The following is a 25,495-nucleotide window of genomic DNA, read 5'->3' on the forward strand; positions in this document are numbered from 1 at the left end:
AGGAGACAGAAGACTGATGGGAGGATAATTTTGGGGGAAAAACTGATTTTTTTTTTCGACAATGATGTCTTCGGACAGGTTTTTCAGTGCTTTGTTCGGAATCTGGTCGGGACGCGGGTTTCGGGATTGAGACTCACCTGAGTTTTCTCGCGTTTTCTTCTTCCGGTAACAATATGTTAATATTTGTTTACTATTACTATGATTTAGAAAGATATAAAATTAATCGAAAACAAACTGCAAGTTCCTTTTTTCTTGGGTGAAATCGTCAAATACTTTACTAACAAATTTTTCGTCAGCGTTAACTTCCCCTTTATATTTCGAAAATTAACAATAGAACTTAACTATCAAGTATACAAACCAGTACATGATAGCAAAGGTTTTACTATCAGTAGTTCCAACATAAACACTAACTTAACATAAGTTGCAAAGACTGGCACACAGTTCAGAAATAGTGAGTAATTTAAAGGACAGAATACTTTGTATTAATACATATTGGTTTTTATTTATAAGTAGGTACAGTTTATTCAGAGACTGATTTATTTAGTTGTAACAAAACTGTATTATCAATTATCATCATCATCATCATCTTTATAAAAAAACTCATTTTAGTGCAGTTTATATAGAATACACATCTTGATAATTTTTTTATAATATGATTTTTATGTTCCTAAACAGCAGCAAACGAGCAAACGGCATCATCAAAGCAGTAACGTACCTAAAAAGAAACAGGAGTGTTTTTTAAGTGTAGGTACTTGTATGTTTATTGTAAACTTCAGGACCGATAAAATTAATATAAACAGAATTTTGATAAGTTTGTTGTAAATACAAATAATTGTAACAAAATATATTCTACAAGTGAAGTTCAATAAACTGATTTGGATTGTATTTTCATTTTTCGCGTAGTTACGTAGTTATGCCCCGAACAGTAAAAATTCATGAAATTTTCATGCATTCTTGGTTGCCTACAACGCCGTGTCTGTTTCACGAATTCAGTTCGTACGAGTTCGATTAGGGTCGGAATTGTTGGGTTTTCAAATAAACCGGATAAACTTTTGCCGGCTGCCGCCTGTCAAGTTTTCCCTTCTGTCTGGCTCATCAGGCATCAGACCGAACCAGAACCAGAGCCAAAGCCAGTTTCGTATGACTGTCGTAGGGGTGCACAGGCTCCGTGTGTGTGTACGTTACGTTATCTATTGTTTACTACGGCTTCACGGTTACATTGACTGACTTACACGAAATGTGAACTAAACTTTATTTATTTGTGTTTATTTGTGCACACGTGATAATTGTTTGTGATTGTTTATTTTTTATTTTTAAAAATGTCTGGTCTTTATTTTGTATTTTTTGTGTTCGTCTTAGGTAAGTGGAAAAAGAGTATTTTAACATTTTTTTCAATTATTGTGTATCGTTTAGTTTGTTACGAAATTTTACATATTAAAATGTTAAGGCCGATTTAAAAAAAAATACGTAACATGATAAATATAGCATTCAGTTGTACACACGGAGATACATTTTCTTTTTCTTCGTAATGCAATGCAGAGGTTTACACAAAAATAGTAAGATAAAATAGTACATGAAAAATGTTTTCAATGTAATTTTGTTAAATAAAAAATAACTAAACTGCAGACTTTTTTCTATAGCAGTTGAGGGTTGATACAATTTTACAACACAATTTAAATTTTCCAAACTACAGAGTCGGTTGAAAACATTCATGTAAACGTTATTTATTTTTTTTTTCTTGAACAGGTTATTTAAAAAAGTAGAATTACTGTGAATTGCTCTAATAAAGCTAATTATGGTAAATTAGAACATTTAATAACTTGTAGTTGCATAAATTGGATGTTTGATAAAAAGTGCATGTATCTTCTAAATAAGTAGAAGGGTTGCCTAATTGGTTGACTCTAATTACAAACTGTTTATGTACACATTTCAAAGCAGGGAAAGAAAACCTTTATTAGTTTTACTAAACTGGTGAATTTAGGGGGAACAATAAGAGGAACGATGTTGGTTTTCGGTAAATAAACACGACTGTTGAAAGGTTCGTAATTAATTACTTAAAAACTAATTCCTGTCACACATTATTTTTCTTAAACTAATAGTAAGCCCAGATAATATATCTATGTATATGTGATATGTGATGATCTTGATTTTGGTTAATACTAAATGACCAGAACTACCCATTGTTTTAGATTTATTGATTTAGATACTGCTGTTTTTAGTAAATATATCAGCACGTGGTAGAAGCCGAATTTAAAAGTATATTGGAATAATTTACAATAATGGAGCCAAATTACCAAAGTTGTAATTGTTTCGAGCTACTGTTTGCAACTTTTTATTTTTAAATTAAATTCTGCTATTTTTTCAACTAAAAGCACTTATCGTCATACGTACTTTTGATTTTATAAATTTATTAACATTAATTCACCATTGAAGTATGTATTAAACGAATGTTATTGATTTATTGATAATCTTGCCGCTTCATATTAATTGATACCGTAAGATTTTTTGATTTTTTTGAAGTATAATTCGATTATGTTGTACTCAAGTGTGCTTGTTGCAACATAAGATAATATTGTTGACATGACTTGAAAAATGATTTTTTGTAGGCAAAAGTACTGTATACCTTAGTACTGGAAGACGTTTTGAAAGTTTTAATTAATATGGTTAATATCCCGTCTCGCAGAATAATCATGATACATATTTGCACTTTCGTTGCTATGGAGATGATTGGAAGCGACTATTATAGTTACACATTCCGGAAGAGGCGGCTCAAATCAGTGCCCACTTGGATCATTTATTAAAATTCTGTACTCTGTCTATAAAAGGAGAAAAAGATTAAACATAAACCTTACGTGATAGCAAAAAATTAAATTCATATTCGGAATTAGCAATACAACAAACGTGCAAAACAGTTGTTAAAACAAAAAAAGATCTTTAACATTCGAATTTTACAGGCCCGTTATAAATGTTATTCATCAAGTTGGCTATGACTTTACATTAAAATAACAAATTTTTCATATGTTCCAAATGATTGATTCGAACGTGTAAACATTGTGTGCGAACCGTGTTACATAAATTTGACATTTGGCAGATTTATAACTAATCGAATTCATCATCAGAATGGAGCGTATACACAACCAGCTTAGATGGACAGACATTTATAATCAGTCTTTATTTATGTGATACGTTCTTTACATATGACAACGTGGGTGTTCTGTGATAAATTTGATTATAACATGGACACGATTTCAAAAGATGCTTCAAAAATAAGAAGTGGATCCGCAACGAATTCGCGTAATAGCTGAAAAACAAAATTAAATATAGGAATATAGAACTCTTCGTATTGTTTTTCGCCAAGATTTACTAAAAACTAGTGTCTTGGGTTGTCGCAGCAATTACTAGTGATTATATTAAATGTAGATCATGAATTAAATGTTATTCAAACTCTGACGTGCACAAAAATATTGTATGAAATGATTATTTTTTAATTAAAAAAACTTCTCTACTAGATTTTGTCAAAGGTGAATTAGTATACATCATACAAACAATGTTATGTACGACTAGTTCATATTTTTAATTCGTTGGACTATATTTACTTGAGTTTGCAGTAACAAACATTCTATAGAGCTTGTCGTTGTTTTTTTTTCTTTAATAATAAAGTTTTTAAATTCATTATTTATTTTGTTCTATCTTTATATTCATTACTTAACTTTATCAACATTCTACGATTAAGATCAGGGACGCGATTTTTTATCGCTATTGGAGATATTTTCTTAAATTATAGAGCTATAAATAGTTGCAAATAAAATTATATGGATTCTGTTGAAAAAACAATGTATTATTTGAAAATGCATGAGACACTTATTATATTGAAAATTGAATGTATAAAGTGTGATTTATAAAACTAAACCATTAACAGCAAGGGTGTAAGTTTGATATCAAATAGAGAACCGCTTTTAGGTATGCTATTGTACAAATAGTAATCGTAGTAACAATAATAAATGGTTTTATATGTATGTATTAAAAATAACAATTAAGTCAATTTAAATGACACGAGTCTTGTGGTTGACACCCTTCATCAACAGCTTGTCCTAGTTTTTTAATGGCCGAGGGAACACTGGTAATCAGAGTCACAGACCATGCTGTGAACAGGTAACTGTGTAAAGATTGACGTTTGAAAATGATTAATAAATTCGACGGTGGTATTTTCCGTCTGGAAATGAGTATAATAGGTGATGAAATTTATGCAATTCTGTCACTTTGGTTAAAAAATACTAACTGTTTTATCGGAAATCTGTATGATTTCAATAATAATAGGATCATTGCATTTTGAAATGGTAACATTAACAATTGTTAAGGTTGGCTTGACATGCCACTGATTTAAATTAAAGTTCGTACTAATGCGATTCGTACCATGGAAACAGTGATACTCGGCCATCACAGGATAATTATTTTCATATCCATGAAATGTCTAAGAATAACAGTTTTTATTATTAGAAAATTGTAGTAATATCTTTTTTGCCAACATTTTTTTTTACAAAAATTACAAAAAATGCGCGTCTTTAAAAATGGCGATGACAGACTAATAAACAACTGTAAGGCATAAATTCTGTGAACAGTAACGGCGTGGTTCGTTTTACTTTCGTCTAGTCAGCACGAGGCATGGTGCCACTATGCCTTACCATTCATGAAATGCCAAGTTCATGTGTTCACAGCTTGTCGGATCTCGTCGAACCACACGAACAAGGGACAACTAGTTCTTTAACAACAAAGATCAAAGGTTTAGTTTGCCTCTCGCCGAATGTAAACGAGTTTAAATTCGAAAGAAACTCTTTATAAAATTTCAGATATTATTACGACCGTAAGAATTCCATTGTACTGGTTATTATCTTTCCTTAATTTATCCACGGGGCACGTTTTAATGTCGCTCTGCCATTACCATTATTCATAAAATTCTTGTTTTTCTTAATTTGTTAATGGAACGTAATCAAACTCTTGTTTTTCGTTTTTACGCGTCACGTAAAACCAAGAAATTAATCGCATCTTAATGCTAATACGTTTTTTTGTGATTATAAACACTTCTTCACATTTATGAAATCGTCATCGACTGTTAATTAATTTGTCTGCCGTTTTAAAAATACATGCTGTAATTTAATCGTCGTTATTATTCCTATAATTAAAATATTAATTTTCCCCAAAATGAAAATGCTAATTAAAACGATTTTAACCCAATCAAATCCACCAGACAGCATCAAAAAGCCAATTCAAATATAATTATCTAATTTAAATTCCAAAATGATACTCGGAGTATAAATTTATACAATTTTGCACGCAAAAAATTTACATCGGGCTCTGCCAATAATTTTCTATCCCTCTAATCATCCGGAATATATATTTCAGTCTTGTCTTCTCCGCATCGATACAAAGAAAATGAATATATAGGTAGCCCCTCAGCATTCCAGACTGCTCCGTTCGAGTCAATTACCTCTAATACGACAAAAAACTCCACCATGTTATTACAAAATAACTGTCATTTTTATAATTTGAAATTTCGGAAATATGTATCTCACATGATATCCGAGACCACAGAAACGCAGCCCGCCGTACCCTGTTATTACACCGACAAATGTGGGCTGCTGACAATTTAAGCTGTCTTTGTTCAGCATTGGTGTTTAATATTCGCGAAAAATTAAGTTGCTCACTTATGTATAATAGGTGTAAGCGGTTTTTGATCGGTATCTAGTCTGTAATAATTTTGTAAGCCCGTCATTCAATGTTAATAAGTTGTAGCTTTATTGTTTTCTTCAGAGTGTACTTGCAGGTCGGGCTTTCAACCGGCTTCAGACTTGCAGGTTGTTGCCTGTACATTGAAGAGAGGCTGTCCATATAGCTTGTAAACGTGAATACCCGCTCGAGTTAAGTTAGAAGGGTTGTAAAGCCGTGTTTATACCACCCATAATGGCCTTGCTGTTTCTTTCGTTACACGAATTCACCAGTAGGGCACTTGAGGAAATCATGTTGTGTGTGACACGGGTTGTAGTCGTATAGTTAGCAATGACATTTGTTTTTCTGTTTTTTGATGGTTACATTTTGTTTAAGAGTGCAAGGCAAGATTTTATTATCTTCAAAGAAAGTTAGTACCTAATGAAAGCTATTCTAGATACTGGTATGCCAGAAAGTTTTCAGAAGTACATAATGTCTTGCCAACTTCAGGCAGAGAAATTACTGACTGTAACCAAATAGCAAATTTGCCAAAAGCGACTTTGCAGCTTTACATGTGCAGTTAACTACTCGTGTTATTGATTTTTATATGCACCCTTTCAAGTTGGAGTCTACTGATTACATGTAAATAAATGCATTATTTTGTGGAAACTGTATAATAATGGTCATATTAATGAAAATTAGTAAGCAGTCAATAAATTTTCGCCACTAATACCCTTTTTGGTTATGTTCAGAAATACAAGGGATATAGTAACTTTTAGTTAAAAAATATTAAAAGGGGAGAAGATTTAGGATGGATTTAGGAACTATAAAGTTTGATTCCTTTGGAATTTTACGCAGACTTTAAAGTTATCGTTGCACACTGCATAGTTTTTGCAAACTACCACCGGACAGTGAAGATCATAAAAATTAAGCAACAAACCCTAATCGGATTTCTACGTACCGAAAATTATATTTAGCCGGTCACCGGGCGGTTTACCTAGAAAATTCTAGAAACGATACTCAGGACAGGACTCGTTACGTTTTCTACATTTCTAGTTAGCTAAATACGTGATTGTAAAATAAATGTGCTATTCTTTTATACCAGTTTAAATGTTTTTATCATTAGTTCAATGAAACGTGGTGAATACGGACGGACTTGGCGAAGCCCCGATTGCAAGGTAATAACAAAGAAGATTTTATTTATGTTATGTCGTTACCTACCGCCTGATTGCGGTTTTCATGGTTGCTTAATTGTCATGATCTTCCCTGTCCGGTGGCAGTTTGCAGCAACATGCAGCGTTGATTACAATTTATCTCTTTATCCCGTCCAAACAATTGATGTTGTGATCTCAAAAACTCATTTTATTTGAAATTTATAGTGTGATATGCTCGTTTATTTGTGGTGTAATAACGTCCACATTGTTTTTCAATCCTTTATAAAGAGGATGTTTACGAAAGAAGGGACATGGTTATTTCTTATAGTTTATTTTAAGTTTTTTTTTGTCCTTGAATAATTTTCAGAAAAACGCGTGTTTCGTAAAATCAAATAAAACTATTCGATCTCCACACTAAACTCTTTTGGATTTTTATTTCTGGAGCCATTTGAAAACATTAGCATCCACTATACTACCGGTAAAAAAAATGAGAAGTTGGATAATTGAAAAATACAATGCAGTAAATAACCCTGGTATTTTTGAGAAAGTTCAGCAGTTACTGAGAAGAAGAGTTTTTCCGAAAATCTTCCAAACAAACCTTTTTTTAATAACCCAAGGAATTTCCGCATGTTTAGTAAACTTCCTCTACATGTTTAAAAAAAAACTACTGTCGTTATTATTGAAAGAATTTCGCTTGAAACCTATACCACAGCTTGCTCCTTTGTCTATACCTCTACTTCTATTTTTATTTTAATACATAAGTTATTCTAAAAAATTGGTCTAAAGAGTTTAGACAGTACTTCCCTCGCTGTCGGAAACTTGACGACTGCATGCCTATTGTGTTTTTTTTCTCATTACATTTTTGTAGTGGGAATTTAAAAAAAAATTGCGATGACGTCATCAACATTTTTGCAAGGACACGTATATCAGTTGGGATAGATGTAGTGTAATACTAAGAATAAAATTATTATATTCTCAAATTTTCGGGAAAATGAATTGGGTCGTTTTGAATATTGATTTGTAATAATCAATAAAATAACGAAACAATTTACTCACGTATACGTATCAGAGGCAACTGAAAATCGTGTATGTATGAACATTCTTAATTTAAGATGACAGGCGTAACAGCATACGTGAGAGTCAAACAGAGAAACTGTAAACAAAACGACCATCGGTTTTATTGCTTCGACTTCCGCTTATCATATAAAACATTGGGTTTTATTTTAATTCTTGACGGTGAAATTCACAATTGGTTGATTATAAACATGTCTATTTCGCATTCGCGGAACCAAGTGACCGCATAAAACAAATGCAGATCTGTAATGTTAACGTCGATGTAAATAAGCGTGCTACCCTTATGTTTCAACCGAGTTTTTCCTTTAACAAATTTTGTGTCTACCAAATTGGGTTGGTTGGGGTGTAATACTAATAATAAGTGTTGCCTTTAATTTAATCAATAAAATAAATTGACTTCATTAATTTTTTTGAACCACCTCTTAAGAAAATCTAAAAAATATGAATGGAATGATAAATCACAAGTACAAACTCATCATATTTTTTGCATTTTAGATAGGATTTATTCAGCAAAATTTAAGGGTGACGTCATCAATTTTTTTAGGAGGGATGAACAAATACATTTTGAACAAAAGTTTACCATGCTTATAATAACTTTAAAATATTCCCAAGATTTCAAAGCATTCGGTTTTCTAATTCCTGATTAAATCGATAAAATAAATTCACGCCTTCATTAATTTTTTTGAGTCACTATGCAGGGTGAATGATAAATCATAAGTACAGACTCATCATAATTTGTACATTTTAGATACGATTTATTCGGCAAACTTTTGAGCTGACGTCATCAGTTTTTTGTAGAAGATAACCAAATATATTTTGACTAAAAATTTATTATCCTCTTTATAACCTTAAAACATCTGCAAGATTTCAAAGCATTCGGTTTTGTAGTTCCTGATGAAATTAATAAAATAAATTTACGCATTCATTAATTTTTTTGAGTCACCCTGTATATGCAAATCGAAAAAATTTGAATGGAATGATAAATCACAAGAAGAGACTCACCATATTTTGTATATTTTAGATAGGATTTTTTCAGCAAAATTTTGTGGTGACATCATAAATTTTTTAGGGGGGACGACCAAATACGTTTTGATCAAAAATTTACCATGCTTATGATAATTTTAAAATATCTTCAAGATTTCGAAGCATTCGGTTTTGTAGTTCCTGAGTAAATCAGTAAAATAAATTTACGCTTTCATTTATTTTCTTGAATCACCCTGTATATGCAAATCCAAAAAATATGAATGGAGTGATAGATCACAAGTACAGACTGATCATATTTTGTACATTTTAGATATGATTTATTCGGCAAATTTTCGAGCTGACGTCATCAAGTTTTTGGAGGGGATAAGCAAATATATTTTGACTAAACATTTATTATGCTCTTTATAACCTTAAAACATCTGCAAGATGTCAGAGCATTCCGTTTTGTAGTTCCTGATTAAATCAATAAAATATATTTACGCATTCATTAATTTTTTTGAGTCACTCTGTATATGCAAATCCAAAAAATATGAATGGAGTGATAGATCACAAGTACAGACTCATCATATTTTGTACATTTTAGATATGATTTATTCCACAAACTTTTGAGCTGACGTCATCAAGTTTTTGGAGGGGATAAGCAAATATTTTTTGACTAAAGATTTATGATGCTCTTTATAGCCTTAAAACATCTGCAACATTTCAAAGCATTCTGGTTAGCAGATTAAAAATTAAATTTCAAAATGTTGTTTTATAATTTTGATTTTTTTTCCAAAAATCTGGATGTTTCGGGTGAAAAGTCGATTCAGAGTTGTAAACTACATGTGTAGGACTATGTTATTTTATACAATTGAAAACCCATTTACTATGTACAATTTTGAAGTGACGTCATCGCATTAGTGGTGGGGATGATTCGACAAATTTTGGTTAGCGTTTTACCATCTACATGATATTCTTAATATAAGTACAAAATTTCACAACAATCGGTCGAGTACTTTCGGAGATTATCTGTCTAATAAAAATCCGTGACAACAGACGGACAGACGGACAGACGGACAGACAGACGGAAATGGGAGACCTATTTCTTCGTCTTCTAGGGGTCATGAAAGATCGAGAAAACGTAAAAGTAGAGAGTCGGCCGACGGACTCGATTACAATACTTCCTTTGCTTACGCTCGGGAAGTAAAAATCTAATTTTTGAGAATCAAATTTTGTGATTAACTAAAAAACTGGAGTTAAATTGACTGACTTTAGGGGTGAGGGAACTTCTGTCCACTTGAAACGAATTTTTAGAGAAAGGAATAAATTTATTTGACTTCCTTTAAAAAAATAATGTTTTTATATTCAAAATTTCACTAGAACCAATAATTACAATCACATTTGTAAAATCATTTATCATGGATGATATGAATTTTTGTCCATATCTGATCAGATTGTTCGATCATAAGTAAAGTGGAATTTAGAAACATGTGTTTTAAACACCTTGAAAATTCGTGACTACTTTTTCGTGACGATAAATACATTAATTTTGGACGTGTACAGGGTAACACTCACTAATCATAGGTTACTAAGAAAATTTACGCAAATTAGATGAGCTGTTCTGAGATAATTTCTAAACTAAATTGTAACCACAGTTTATTCAACAGTAAATGATTAATTGATTACATATAACAATATTTTTTAAATATTCAAAACGCACTCTTCCCTGAAGATTTATTTAATTTTTTTTCTTAATTAAATTATTTTTATAGATGCATATACGTATATTTTAAATATCAGATCACTTTGTATAAATTTTCAAAAAAATGGGGTGAGCTGTTCTTGATTTAATTAGTAAAACAAGTCTCCTCATTCATCAATTTTTTTGAGTCAGTCTGTATATATAATTCTAAAAAATATGAATACACTGATAAACTACACGTATAAATTCTTGATATTTTGCATATTTCAGACAGGATTTATTCGGTAAAAGTTTGAGATGACGTCATTAATTTTTTGGCGGGTAATAAACGGATAAATTTACGATTCGGTTTTACAGTTGCAAAATGTTATTATACAATTTTGATTTATTTTTTCCAAAAATTTAGGCTAAAAATCAACACGAATTCATAAACCACCGCGAGTGCAGGAGTATCTTATTTAAAAAAAATTTTGGAGATGACGTCATCCCATTGCTGGTGGGGATGAATAGTCAAATTTTGGTTAGTGTTCTACCATATACACGATATTCCTAAAATACATAGGTATATAATTTGATATAGTAGCCTGCATAGATATTGTAGCCGTCCATAGAGTCGAAATTTGCGAATAAAAATAAAATAAAACCGGTTCAAACGGAGCCGACGGTGGCTTGCAAAGTCTGATGTCACTCTGGCACACGTTGCACAGAGACGTATTACTATTAAATGTCATTTTTTCCGTTATGATATAATCTGTTTAATTTCTGAGCTGAATCTCGTCAATAAAATCGAAGCTCTGTTCACTGTACACAAGTTGTGGTATGGTATATTCATCGTTGCGGAGGCAGGTGGAGCGAAAAACCTAGCCATCTTAGCAACAAACACGCCTATAAACTAGTCCACGTGGACTGTTTGTTTCCTGTCATATTTTAGTTTGCTTGAACCAATTGTGTTGCACCAAACGGTTATTACATTTGTTGAAATAAATTTTCAAACTTCTATCTTTCTCTAGATCATCGGTTTCGTAGCTGTGTGACAAATCGTTTGTCGTAGATAGAAAATAGTAAGATTACAGTGACCCTAAGATTTTGTGCAAACAGCCTTAAATACACCCCTGTGTGATATGACGCGTGCCGTAGTGACAGAACTTGCAAGCCGTCGTCGGCTCCGTTTGAGCCGGTTTTATTTTATTTTTATTCGCAAATCTCGACTCTATGGACGGCTACAATATCTATGCAGGCTACTATAACTATCGGTATAGTAGCAGCAGTTTCGGAGATTATCTCTCTAATAAAAATCGACACATACATTTGATTTAATTCTTGAATTATTTCAAATTGAACAAATTATTTGTGAGATAATTCCTAATTAATTTTGTATAAACTTTTAAAAAGTTTTAAGAAATCAAGCATTGCACCAATGTGTGCATATAAAGTTAAAATACAGATGGATCCTAAAGTTACAGCTAAAAGTGTATGACTTGCAATTTTTTGAAAGCCATGAATACATAAGTTAAAGTTTTGTTATTTGGGACATCTGTATTTTAAAGTTCACAAAATTTCGACATAATCGCGTTTATATTTTCAAATGCCATCCGTTTACTAAGGAAACTACCACTGAATTATAGGCGACAGAAAACTGGAAATTAGAATTTTCATATTCTACAAATTGCGTACCACCAGAAAAGATGAATTAGTTCAAAAAGATGTAGCTTTTTGGTGGCGTTAGTGATTCTATTTATAGATCTCGTGCAATAGCACATTAATTGTACTTTCCACTTGCGAGGTCTCGGGAAAATACGACTACTGAGTTTCAATAAATGTATGCTTTTCATTTACTTGCAAATTTTACTTGTTTATTATTTTCATACTGTTATTATATGCATGACCTGAAACTTAATTATTTAACTTATCTGAAAATAATTCAGACAAATTTAAGATTTTTGGTGACATTAAATATCAAATAGCTATAAAAACAACAATTTAAAAACCAGAGTGTGAATATACGATAACTGCAAAAAGTGCACCTCGAATAAACTTGACTTTATGAAAGGGGAAAGTGATTATAGTTTCTATTGATTTCAGGGACTATTCGCTACACGCGATTAAAAATGTGTATGTAGAATTCAGGCAGTTTTCTTGGTGGCAAATAAGAATCCTATTAAATAAATAAAAAGTAAAATTTGGCCTTTTAAAAATATTTTGATAATAACTCCAAGTTGACAAAAAACGTAGATACAATCTGACGTCACTAAAATATACATTATTATCTTATATTTTTAAATCTTGGCTGTTGGGGTCTAAAGCTATATTTCTCGCCACTCTTGTGCATCCAACACCAACTTGAAGACGTGGTTTTGTGGTTTTTACATTATTAAGAATTTGGTAGAAGTATTTTTCCCAACCTCGAGCAAGTATGGACGATGTAAAGTTAGTCATCTATTTATCCTTTGTTTCTTGCCATGCTGGAATCTTATTCACTTCGTTGTATGCCACTGAGAAATGTTTCAAATCACTTCTTCTAACATTTTTAATACAATTCCATGCGTAGTTCTATATATTATTAAGAGTTGTGAAATGTTCTCATTCCGCATTCTTGCTGTTTTAATCACATTAATTTACCTAAATCGTAGCACTATGTATATGATTATGACAAAAAGTAAATACCGATGAAAAATCATACATAGTAAACAACACGTGGCCATAATCAACATATTCTTGTAGAAAATCTTAAGCTTGCAATTAAAATTTTGTAATAGCAAAATAAACATAAGAGCAGAAGCTGTTATTAGATTTTTTTTATAATTTTCCTTCGTCCTATTTTCGATGAAATCATTACCCACAAAAAGTGAATAAGAGAATGATAGTATTTGTTCGATAAGTGCATAATAGAGAATAATGTATTTTTGATACGATATCACAGATAATTTGAATGATTTACGTAATCATGATCACTTATTTACTTTCTGATAAGAGTATATATGTATTCTATCCAAAAGATATGAATTAAATCTGGTAAAAAATTCAGGAATTTAAAATACTAAAATTTGTTTTCGTAAATTAAGTTTGGAACTTTACATCCAAAAAACTTTAGAATGTCATAAATATACATGACTATCCAGTTTTTGCTTGTTTTATTAAAACGAAGATCGCTATTAGAAGAATTTGACTGGCGTTTTAAGCAAAAATTTTCACATGTACGTGCGTGCTCAAAAAATACTTTTTGTATACGAGTCTTGCTTTCATGTTTTTTTGGAATTTGATATAAATTTGGTCCGTATTTTGCGGACATAGTGTGTCGGATGATATCAGTGTGACCTAAATAAAATAGGCAACAGCAATTAAAGTCAGATAAATGGATGGCTGTTCTTGATTGTTATACTATCGGGTGATATCTTCGGTTATAAAAATTTATTACTTCTAAAAACGTTTTATTAGAACACCTGGTATGTACGTGCAAATAGATAGGGGCAGACGTTGGTAATTTTATTTTAATTTTATCAAAGATCCATGAAATGACAAAATTAGGCGGTGTGAGTGGCGAATGTTAACCGTCATTTTGTAAGGATTAATAAAATAAAATTATGTAAAGATACATACTCAGATATCCTAACTAAGATTTCCAATAATACCTAGTAACTGTTGAAAAATAAAGGAAGCCAAATGTAGGCACCGATGCTCAATACATTTAACGTAATCGAATTTTGTTCTGATACTAAAATGCAGGGTTAGCTAGGCTCAGTATTATTTAATCTAGATTAGAATACAATTTGTAAAGCCTGAAAATTGAATTTGAAGCGAAGCGATAAAGTTACGTGAAAAGCAATTTAAGAAACATGTAAGGATTAACTACGTGAGGGATTTTGCTTTCTTATTTACATTTTTATCTTTATTTTTATTGTTAATTGTCTACTGGACTTCCGTTATATATACGTTCATAAAGCGTTTATAACGGGCCATATTTTGATTCATATTTTCACTCTTCGTACACTCACATTATTATTATTAAGTTTTTTTATTACTTACTGTTTTTTTTCTTAATTAGAGCAGGCTATGGTTTTTTATAAGAAGAAGCAAGCCAATTATTTTTTATAACTATGTCTTATTTTAGTCAAATGAAAAGGTCTCACTGGAGCAAGTTAGTAACGCTACTAAAATGTGATACGAATAATTAGCTTAATTCCGTAGATCCGGCGTTAAAATAGGCAACTGTGTATTTTGGGCAGGCAGAGATTTTTTTATTTAGGGTGTATTTATTTTTAGTGTATTTGAAATCGTAAAGGAAATTTCGAAAATACATTTGTTAGTATTATGAAAAAATTATTAAAACCTTCATTTTGTTGTTATAGAATCCACATCTTGTACGCTTGGAAACATTAAATACTTGGGAAAACAAATCCAACTTCTTTGAAAAATTATTAAATTTGATTTTGGGAAATTTTACTGTTTTTGTGATACCCTCTATAAGGTAAAACCGATATAACGTAATACCAATCATCGTGTAAGAAAAAAAATTGGTCTAAAGAGTTTAGACAGTACTTCCCTCGCTGTCGGAAACTTGACGACTGCATGCCTATTGTGTTTTTTTTCTCATTACATTTTTGTAGTGGGAATTTAAAAAAAAATTGCGATGACGTCATCAACATTTTTGCAAGGACACGTATATCAGTTGGGATAGATGTAGTGCAATACTAAGAATAAAATTATTATATTCTCAAATTTTCGGGAAAATGAATTGGGTCGTTTGAATATTGATTTGTAATAATCAATAAAATAACAAAACAATTTACTCACGTATACCTACGTATCAGAGGCAACTAAAAATCGTGTATGTATAAACATTGTTAATTTAAGATGACAGGCGTAACAGCATACGTGAGAGCCAAACACAGAAACTGTAAACAAAACGACCGTCGGTTTTATTGCTTCGACTTCCGCTTATTATATAAAACATTGGGTTTTATTTTAATTCTTGACGGTGAAATTCACAATTGGTTGATTATAAACATGTCTATTTCGCATTCGCGGAACCAAGTGACCGCATAAAACAAATGCAGATCTGTAACGTTAAAGTCGATGTAAATAAGCGTGCTACCCTTATGTTTCAACCGAGTTTTTCCTTTAACAAATTTTGTGTCTACCAAATTGGGTTGGTTGGGGTGTAATACTAATAATAAGTGTTGCCTTTAATTTAATCAATAAAATAAATTGACTTCATTAATTTTTTTGAACCACCATTTAAGAAAATCTAAAAAATATGAATGGAATGATAAATCACAAGTACAAACTCATCATATTTTTTGCATTTTAGATAGGATTTATTCAGCAAAATTTAAGGGTGACGTCATCAATTTTTTTAGGAGGGATGAACAAATACATTTTGAACAAAAGTTTACCATGCTTATAATAACTTTAAAATATTCCCAAGATTTCAAAGCATTCGGTTTTGTAATTCCTGATTAAATCGATAAAATAAATTCACGCCTTCATTAATTTTTTTCAGTCACCCTGCATATGCAAATCCAAAAATATGAATGGAATGATAAATCACAAGTACAGACTCATCATATTTTGTACATTTTAGATGCGATTTATTCGGAAAACTTTTGAGCTGACGTCATCAGTTTTTTGTAGAAGATAACCAAATATATTTTGACTAAAAATTTATTATGCTCTTTATAACCTTAAAACATCTGCAAGATTTCAAAGCATTCGGTTTTGTAGTTCCTGATTAAATCAATAAAATAAATTTACGCATTCATTAATTTTTTTGAGTCACTCTGTATATGCAAATCCAAAAAATATGAATGGAGTGATAAATGACAAGTACAGGCTCATCATATTTTGTACATTTTAGATATGATTTATTCGGCAAACTTTCGAGCTGACGTCATCAAGTTTTTGGAGGGGATAAGCAAATATATTTTGACTAAACATTTATTATGCTCTTTATGACCTTAAAACATCTGCAAGATTTCAGAGCATTCGGTTTTGTAGTTCCTGATTAAATCAATAAAATATATTTACGCATTCATTAATTTTTTTGAGTCACCCTGTATATGCAAATCCAAAAAATATTAATGGAGTGATAGTTCACAAGTACAGACTCATCATATTTTGTACATTTTAGATATGATTTATTCCACAAACTTTTGAGCTGACGTCATCAAGTTTTTGGAGGGGATAAGCAAATATTTTTTGACTAAAGATTTATGATGCTCTTTATAGCCTTAAAACATCTGCAACATTTCAAAGCATTCTGGTTAGCAGATTAAAAATTAAATTTCAAAATGTTGTTTTATAATTTTGATTTTTTTTCCAAAAATCTGGACGTTTCGGGTGAAAAGTCGATTCAGAGTTGTAAACTACATGTGTAGGACTATGTTATTTTATACAATTGAAAACCCATTTACTATGTACAATTTTGAAGTGACGTCATCGCTTTAGTGGTGGGGATGATTCGACAAATTTTGGTTAGCGTTTTACCATCTACATGATATTCTTAATATAAGTACAAAATTTCACAACAATCGGTCGAGTACTTTCGGAGATTATCTGTCTAATAAAAATCCGTGACAACAGACGGACAGACGGACAGACGGACAGACAGACGGAAATGGGAGACCTATTTCTTCGTCTTCTAGGGGTCATGAAAGATCGAGAAAACGTAAAAGTAGAGAGTCGGCCGACGGACTCGATTACAATACTTCCTTTGTTTACGCTCGGGAAGTAAAAAACTGCACATAAGGAGATCGAACGCGCGTCTTTGGCGTCCGAATTTGCCCAATCTAAGCTGACAGCTCCAGTTACAGGTACTAAGTGATTATTAATGTTTGTGTTTTTTTTTTGTCAGGTTGGCAACATATTTAAAATGGCATATCTAATTGTCATATATTGACATTTATGACACCAAATCATAGCTTTTGTCGTCTCAACCAATCAACACTTTTATTAGGCGTGCCCATGTAAAGATTGGCAACTGTGAACTGACAGATTAGCATGGTTGCCAATAATTCAGAAATGCGAACACAAAAATTTCTTCAGTCATTAATAAACATCCAGTATTAGTAGTATCTATAAATGCTTTGCATGCAATTTAGATTTTTTTTGCCAAAATTTGGACGCCTAGCGAAAAACTCAAAGCGAATTCATAAACCATACGTGGATGAGTATATGTATTGTTGTATACAATTTAAAAACTAAGTATAAACTTTTGAGATGATGTCATCAAACTGTCGGTGGAAATGATTGGACTGAGCGTTGTACCATTTACACGGTGTTCGTATCATACACTACGATTTGACGACAGACGTGGATGGAAGACCTATGTTTTCGTACTTTAAGGGTCATAAAACGTCGAAAAAATATGAAAATTGGCATTGGTCAGATGAATCCTATTACAATTCTTAACTTGCTCTGGAGAAATAAAAATTTAGAACTCCCCAAAACATTAAACATCTTCTCAGTAAATTTTGAAAGTTAGTCTTCACAGTTGAACAAGATTTAATCAAACACACTGAACAAACACTGAAGACGTCAAAATTTCTATAGTCAGAATTACAATATATACAAAAATGCGCCCTGGAAATTTTTTGGTAGACTCAAAATAGAGATGCTTATTTTCAAGATGGTAGCAGATCCGAAAATTCAGTTTTACACTCACGACCGACCCTTCTACGAAATTAAAAAATGCCGGATTCGTAAAAACTCTACAAGTAGCTGCATAAAGCAAATTTTTTCTTCTTCTATTTGTCGGCAGGCTACCAGCTTTTTTTGATTTTTAAGTGTCTTGTTCTTCGGAAGTTGATCTTGGATTTTCGATTAGCTGAAGATCTTTTGCTTTTTTAACGAGACTTGAGTCATTCGGGTTCTTTCCACGCCTTTTTTCGCTTTCTGATCCATTCTCTTTTGTCTTGTATACCAGTGTGCTTTAATAGGTCTTCGTTTCGGATGCAATCTTTTTGGATTTTGCCGTTTATAGTTTTGATTGTTAACATTTCTGCTTTTCGCATCATGTGTGCGATTTTAGCTGCATCTGGTCTCGTTTCTACGCCACATGTCATTTCTGGGTGTACCGTGGCCTACCTTGAATTGGGTATAACAGTATAAGCTAATATTTATTGTCAGTTGTTACCATTACTTGCTTATTTCCTTCTAGTAGACTTATAGTGTTTTTTTAGTTTTGATAAGTACATTATAGTTATATTTCTGCTTTATTTGTAGGAAAAAAATCCTCTAAAGAGTTGGACAAAGAAAAACATGTTGTGGCATGGTTAAACCCAAAAAAGATAGATTATCCTAAAAAGCGGTGAAAGATCAGATTTGGAATATTATACGCAATAGACTGTCCGAAAAATTGTATCTTTAGATCACTATGCTCAAGAACATAGACCTTGTGTCCTAAGACTTGCGTCATACCACTGTCATTTTAATGCAATTGAAATGGTATGGTCGGAATGTAAACGAAAGGATGATAAAAGTATTTCAAAAACTAATGCTTCTCCTGTTGATGTACTGAAAACTTGGGAAAATGTAATAAACCAAGTTCCCAATATACACTGGGACAATTATACTAAGCACACGGACAAAATCATAGATTCGGCGTGGAAAACGGAAAAGATTCTGGACAAGTCGGTGGCAATAAGGCAAAAGGGTATATCTCGATTTTTTACGAAAATGAGTTTTTTTATGCCATTCGATGCGGTTAGTTGTGCTTATTAATATGGCAAAAGGATATATTTCGTTTTCCACCAATAAAAAGTTTTTAAGCCGCATAAGGGCATATCTTGTTATAAAGTTTCATAAATAAGGGTGTAACTCTACATAATATTCCTTTAAATGTTTTAGTTTGCTATACACAAGGATATATCTACAGATGATTCGAGATATTTAAAAATTTACAATCTGTAAAACGGTGTTCAACTCAAAATATCACATTGGTACTCAACAATTTGAAAAGTCTTGCATGCAAGCAAAAGGGTAGAACTCAAGTTAAATCTCTTTGACTGCCACTGCTTATAATATGAAATGTAGGTTACATTTAAAGATGTATCTCTTTGTCGGCATGAAATCCGATAAATAGGGCTCTTTCGGAGGCTTCCGACCCACGGAAAAGAAACATTTTCCTGGAGATCAGTTAAGTGGTTATAACTTTGGAATAATTTAATATCGAGAATCATTAATCGATGGAGATTTTAAGATCATTGATTTCAAAAGCAAAAAAAATCGGTCGAAAGTTATTTCAATAGAACTTCCCTGGCCCCTGAAATACAATAAAACAAATCCAGCTTTTGCAAAAAAATTATAGAATTTGATTATGGGAATTTTATTTTTTATGTGTATGTAACGTTAAAGTAAATATATAGAAGCGTGCTCGGCGTACGTTTCAATTGAGTTTTCCCGTTACAAAGTTTTGTGATAACGTCATCAACATTTTTCCAAAGTTACGTATAACATTTTGGATAGGTGTAGTGTAATATTTAGATAACAGTATTGTATTTCCAAGTTTTTGGGAAAACGGAGTAAACCATTCATTAATTTTTATGGGTCACCCTATATAAGAAATTTAAAAACTTAATTCATTGATAAACTACAAGTATAGAGTCATCAAATTTTGCACATTTTGGATAGGATTTATTCGGCAATTTTTTTTGGACTGGATAAACGAATAAATTTTACCTAACGATTTATCATGATTACGATAACCTTAAACTATTTACAAGATTTCAAACCAATGGGTTTTGCAGTTTCAACGTTATATTGCAATATATTGTTATTCAGTTTTGAATTTTTTCCAAAAATTTTGGATGTCTAGAGTGAAAATTCTACACGGATTCACACACCACAAGTGCATGAGTTTCTTATTATTCTTAGTGATTTTTTTTTCGGAGATTACTTGTCTAATAAAAATGGATACAGACAGACAGACGGAAATGGAAGACTGCGTTTTTCGTACTGTAGGGGTCATGAAACATCGAGAAAACATAAAAGTGGCCATTCGTCGATTACAATACTTCCTTCGCTTACGCTTGGAAAGTAATAATAGAATAAATAATAAAAACAAACAAAAATCACATTTTTGCGTTTCCTATAAAATTGATTTTAGTGAGATATACCCTTTTGCTTTTTTGCCACAGAATTGTGAAACAAATCAAGTCATTATCAATGTTAATTTCGTTTCAAATGATAGTGATAATGAAGAAGATGATAGTGGTGTTGATGATTTAGATTTATCTTAAAAATTATTACATATCTGATTAAAGAATAAAATTTATAATTATTCAATTAATTTTGGATTTCTGTAATTTGCATTGACATGTTATCATAGCAAGTTATTCGTAACATACAAGAAAGCACATACTTTTGGTCACTAAAAAAACGTCACAGCCGAAGTGTTTTGAACAGAGATATTTGCACGACTTTAGATCGGTTTTCCTAAAATCCTGCTGCTCTTCGCGGATTGGTACTAATTCATTAATTTCTTCTTTGAAGTTAGTTTACTGAAGGCCTTCAACCTTCTTAAGGACTGTCATTCCTTGGCACCCTGAGAGAATTGTCGCTATCAGTTTCAGTGTTATAGTTTAAACTGTTTACAAAAACTACCTCGGACAGATTACCTTAAGTTGCTAGTAAAATCTCGGTATTTTATTGCATTACATCTTTTGTAAGCCTCATTTCGGGTAATTCCAGCCAAACTTGTTCAGTGCGGAGAGAGGAGAGTTCGCTTTTACAGACTCATGTTTGTCATAAAAGCAGTAATGTTGTTTTATAAAAAACGTTTGATTCACAGCGTTTAATTTCCATTCATTGGTTTCAACGACCTAGTCACACCACAGTGGTGGCGATCCCAAACGAACCTGCACCCATGTAAGATGATCTTCAATGACATAAGACAGCAATTTACAATTTAATGGCATCTTTTGCAAGCGTCGTACAGAGACCATGACCAATCCACTCGTTTTATTGTTATACCCTTTGTGTTATTATCTACGCCACTGGTGATCATATCACGCGTGCATAATCAATACAGGCACATTTCTCATGGTCCAGCGTGTTCCGTGCTTTGTCTGGGTTCCATAGGCGAAACAATCGACGGCATGTTAACCATGCACGTATGTCGACATCTGCATGACGCTTCAACGTTTGCAGGATGATTTCTCAAGGGATTCATTTTTATGATTAAGTGCTTAAAACATTTTTAATGGTCGGCGTATATTAGACCTTTTCGCTTAACAAGCCTTTAGAGTTTTCAAATTTGTTCCATGGATTTTTTATTAGCGAGGACAAAATCAGACCAGTGTTAAGTTCGTGGTCAGGTTTTAGATTTGTCTTCCAAATTAAGTTGACGTGGTGTCGAAGTAATCGTTCATTTTTTTCTGACGTTTGACATTAATTTGGTGTCATGTTAAACTAATTTGATCGATTTGCTTAACCAGTGTTCTGTGCGAGTCAGCTGAGATTGAATTGAACATGATCTTTTAGGCAGTGTCAACATTTTGGGATGGCTGTTTAAAAAACAAATTATTTTCAATTGATTGTAATAATAAACACCAATCGGAGGTTAATTTTGTTTAAAATTCTTATGTCAAAATTGGGCCAAAAAGTTGTACCAACACAGAATTCTAAATTTACCAAAGTGGTGTTTTCTTCTGTATACTAACAAAAACCGCTCGGAGGTCGCACGTTGTTTAAAATTATCATATGATAACTTCAACGTAGCCAAAATACAAGTTGAAATGCGAACAAACACATAAAAATATTAAAATATGTGAGCAATTCTTCATGAGTTTATTTACGTTCGCTTTTTTCATAATCATATCATTGTAATTCAGCAAATTTAGCGAAAGATGCAGTATCTTGATCGCGTTTTCAGCCTTGGTACGCATAATTTCCGAATAAATAATAATAAACTCAGTACAAAAATAAATAAATTTAGCATTTTGCATGCCATTATAAATATTCAGCGGGGTGTGAGTCAGAGAAAGAATTTGCCCGGTTCTGCATTTTCCTTCGCATCTGAAACTGAATAAATTAAATAATATATATTAAAATGGAGATGTTTGCGGCTGTAATACAACTCCAAATATTAATTATCAGATGCGGTTTCCTGTTTCTTCAATTATTACGCGCTGTGCGTTAATATTCCTACTGAGGCTGTAAGATAAAAGACCTACCAGTGTGGGACTAATATCTGATGAAATTTTAATGATGGCATAAACAGCTCGCTCGTTCTGTTATTCCAGAGTCATGTAATTTGTGGGGATGAGATGGTCATATCGCTGGCTGAACGTAATAGTAGCATACTTCGGGAGATGAAATTTTAAAGAAGATGCAGACGAAACAGAACTTGTAATTTGCGGTAGACGCACACTGTTATTTTTCGTTTATGGTCTACACTTAATAGGTTTACGTGTTCACGTAAATGTGAATCTTCAAAAGTACCTACATATTGTATGAATGAATTAGTTTCTACGTTAGTTTCATTAATTTTTGTATATTTATTTTCACTTGATCGTGTTTTAGTATAACTAAATGTGCCAGCAGCAATTTGACGAATAAATTACCTGTTACACTGATAAATTACATGATTACATTAATTACATATTGTACGATAGTTATTTTATGCGTTATAAATTATATGCTAAGCTATAAATCAAGAAGGTTGAGGTTCGATATACTTGGCTAACTTGCAGAAGTAGCATTTAAAAAGAAATTGTTGTTGGATTTTTTTTTTAAGTTGATGATTCTTCCATTCCTCCAAATAAAAATTAGGTATTTTGTGGATATGCGGTACCTATTTGAACTAAATATGTTAGTTGTAATCAACTTCGGGGGTTTTTCGTAAAACACTGATGGACGCCGAGAGTGATTCGGCAGTTTTCGACAAGGGCTCCAAACAACTGCCGACACCTCTCGAAGCTTCGAGAACCACACAGAAGCTTTTAATAAACACTTGCAAATCATTCAACTGGGGCTTCTTCTTTTTGCTCAAGTGTTGGATCGGCGGATTCAGAGTTAAGGCTATTGATACTGAAACTGGCAAGGGGTAGCGTCGACTAATTCTAACGGTTATTAGGTAGAACTATGTCTTATTAATAAAAAATTATTTTATGATAACCCCTATAAGTAAAATCAACCATGTAAAAAAAATGTAACAAGCCGGATTCGTTAACCACGAGTACAGGAATATGTTATTTCATTACGTTTAGATGACCTTAATTACTCAAAATAATGAAGGGTCGTCAAATTGCTGGTGGGAGTGAGTATATAAAATTGGTTAACGTTTTACCATCCTACTATACATATAAAATTTTACAACAATCGGTCCTGTAGTTTCGGAGATTGTCTAGTAAGTAAATTAAGGTAAAAAAGTAATTTTTGTTTTGTTATGCATTGTCCTTTGACATTTTTTCATGATCTTGAATGAGGATATCATATTTGTATAATATTAATAATTAACAAAATGCTCAAAATATGTCTCTAAAATTTTGCACTAAAATACAAAATTGTTTTAGTTCGGAAATTATTTTTTCTCCTATACAAACTTTGATTTATTATTGTTTCAACATTTCGGAACAAACTATAGAAAACCAGTCAATTTTTAATTTAATCACTACAAAGTACATATCGTACCAATAGCTTTAAGATGTCTAGGTGTTGTATAAATTTCAACATCTATCATAAATCACATATCTCTTGCAAATTTATGATAGGACCTTTTCTGCTTGGAAGAATGTATGTATTTATGAACCAAACTATAAAAATTAATTTAATACTAGTTTGAAAAGTGTATGTTTAAAAAGACAAGTTAATGCTAGAAAAATGAAGTTTTCCATATAGCCTTAGCGTAAATTTATTAATTACATTTTTTTTTTTCAAAAGTTAAATAACCGCTAAATTTGTATTTCCCGAGCGTAAGTTAAGGAAACTACTGTATCGATTGTTGTCAAATTCTCTGTGCGTGTTACCTAAAATTTGTCGGATCATTTTCACGAACATTTTAATAACATCCCCCCATCATTTTGGTTAACAAAAGGTATCTAAATTTTATAGAATAAAATACTCCTGTTGTGCAAATATTTTTTTTTTGATTTCGAAGAAGCTGTGTTTGTTCGAATGCACTTCAGGAGCAAGGGAAGTTCTGTCTAAATAATTTTAGACCAATTCTTTGAGAAGTATTGTCGTAATATCCACTTGGCAAATGGCTGACTTTAAGTTTTCTCGATGTTTCATACCCCTTATTAGAGTGTGAAAAAGTAGGTCTCTCGTTTGACATCTACAGATAATAGTATTAGACAGGTAATCGAAGAAAGGGCTAGACTTATAAATATTATTATTAATTTTATGAATGTGGTATTCGAAAAAAATAGAATTATGCAATCGAATTTTACAATTTAACTTAGAAACTACAAAACACCGATTGATTTCATATTTAATCGCTAATTAAATACAATTTATCTATTCATTCTCCCTTAAATTCTTATCAAGTGAAAGTTGCTTAAAATTCGTAGTGTAATATTCTCCCTTATTTGTGGTTTAATAATGTATCCATGCTGTCTACAGATTATCGCAGAAAAAAAAAATAAAAAAAAAACTAATTTTATGGTTTGTCTTACATACTTTTTGAAAAGTTGGCAATATACTAACTAATATTGATTCAATGGTTACAGGCCAATGATAAAATTCTTTTCTCTAGGAAGTTAATGACGTCATTGCAAAAAATTATTTAGCCAATGCTTGTTAAACAATGTTTTTCGAGATCCAGTGTTATTTTCTTCAGGAATTGAATCAATTAATTTTATTGATTTAATAAAAAACAGATTATGTAATTTTCCAAAACCCTGGAAACACAATACTAATTTTGTATTGGCGTTACCATAAAATGAGTTTGATGTGTGCTTCA

The 25,495-nt window shown here is 31.8% G+C and overlaps 1 protein-coding gene across 1 annotated transcript in view; it reads left to right on the forward strand.

Annotated features, from left to right (window-relative positions):
* The first annotated feature begins 1,076 nt into the window (after nucleotides 1-1,076).
* LOC135128116 (tyrosine-protein kinase-like otk) overlaps nucleotides 1,077-25,495 on the forward strand; it is a 133,092-nt gene continuing 108,673 nt past the window's right edge. The window contains exon 1 of the mRNA XM_064054974.1: nucleotides 1,077-1,359. Within this exon, the coding sequence (XP_063911044.1) occupies nucleotides 1,320-1,359 (40 nt within the window). The 5' untranslated portion in view covers nucleotides 1,077-1,319. The remainder of the gene's footprint in view (nucleotides 1,360-25,495) is intronic.

This window comes from Zophobas morio, unplaced genomic scaffold (assembly GCF_036711695.1).
Source record: "Zophobas morio isolate AGI-343-1 ecotype UQ-CSIRO unplaced genomic scaffold, CSIRO_AGI_Zmor_V1 ptg000012l, whole genome shotgun sequence".
NCBI classification, from domain to species: domain Eukaryota; kingdom Metazoa; phylum Arthropoda; class Insecta; order Coleoptera; family Tenebrionidae; genus Zophobas; species Zophobas morio.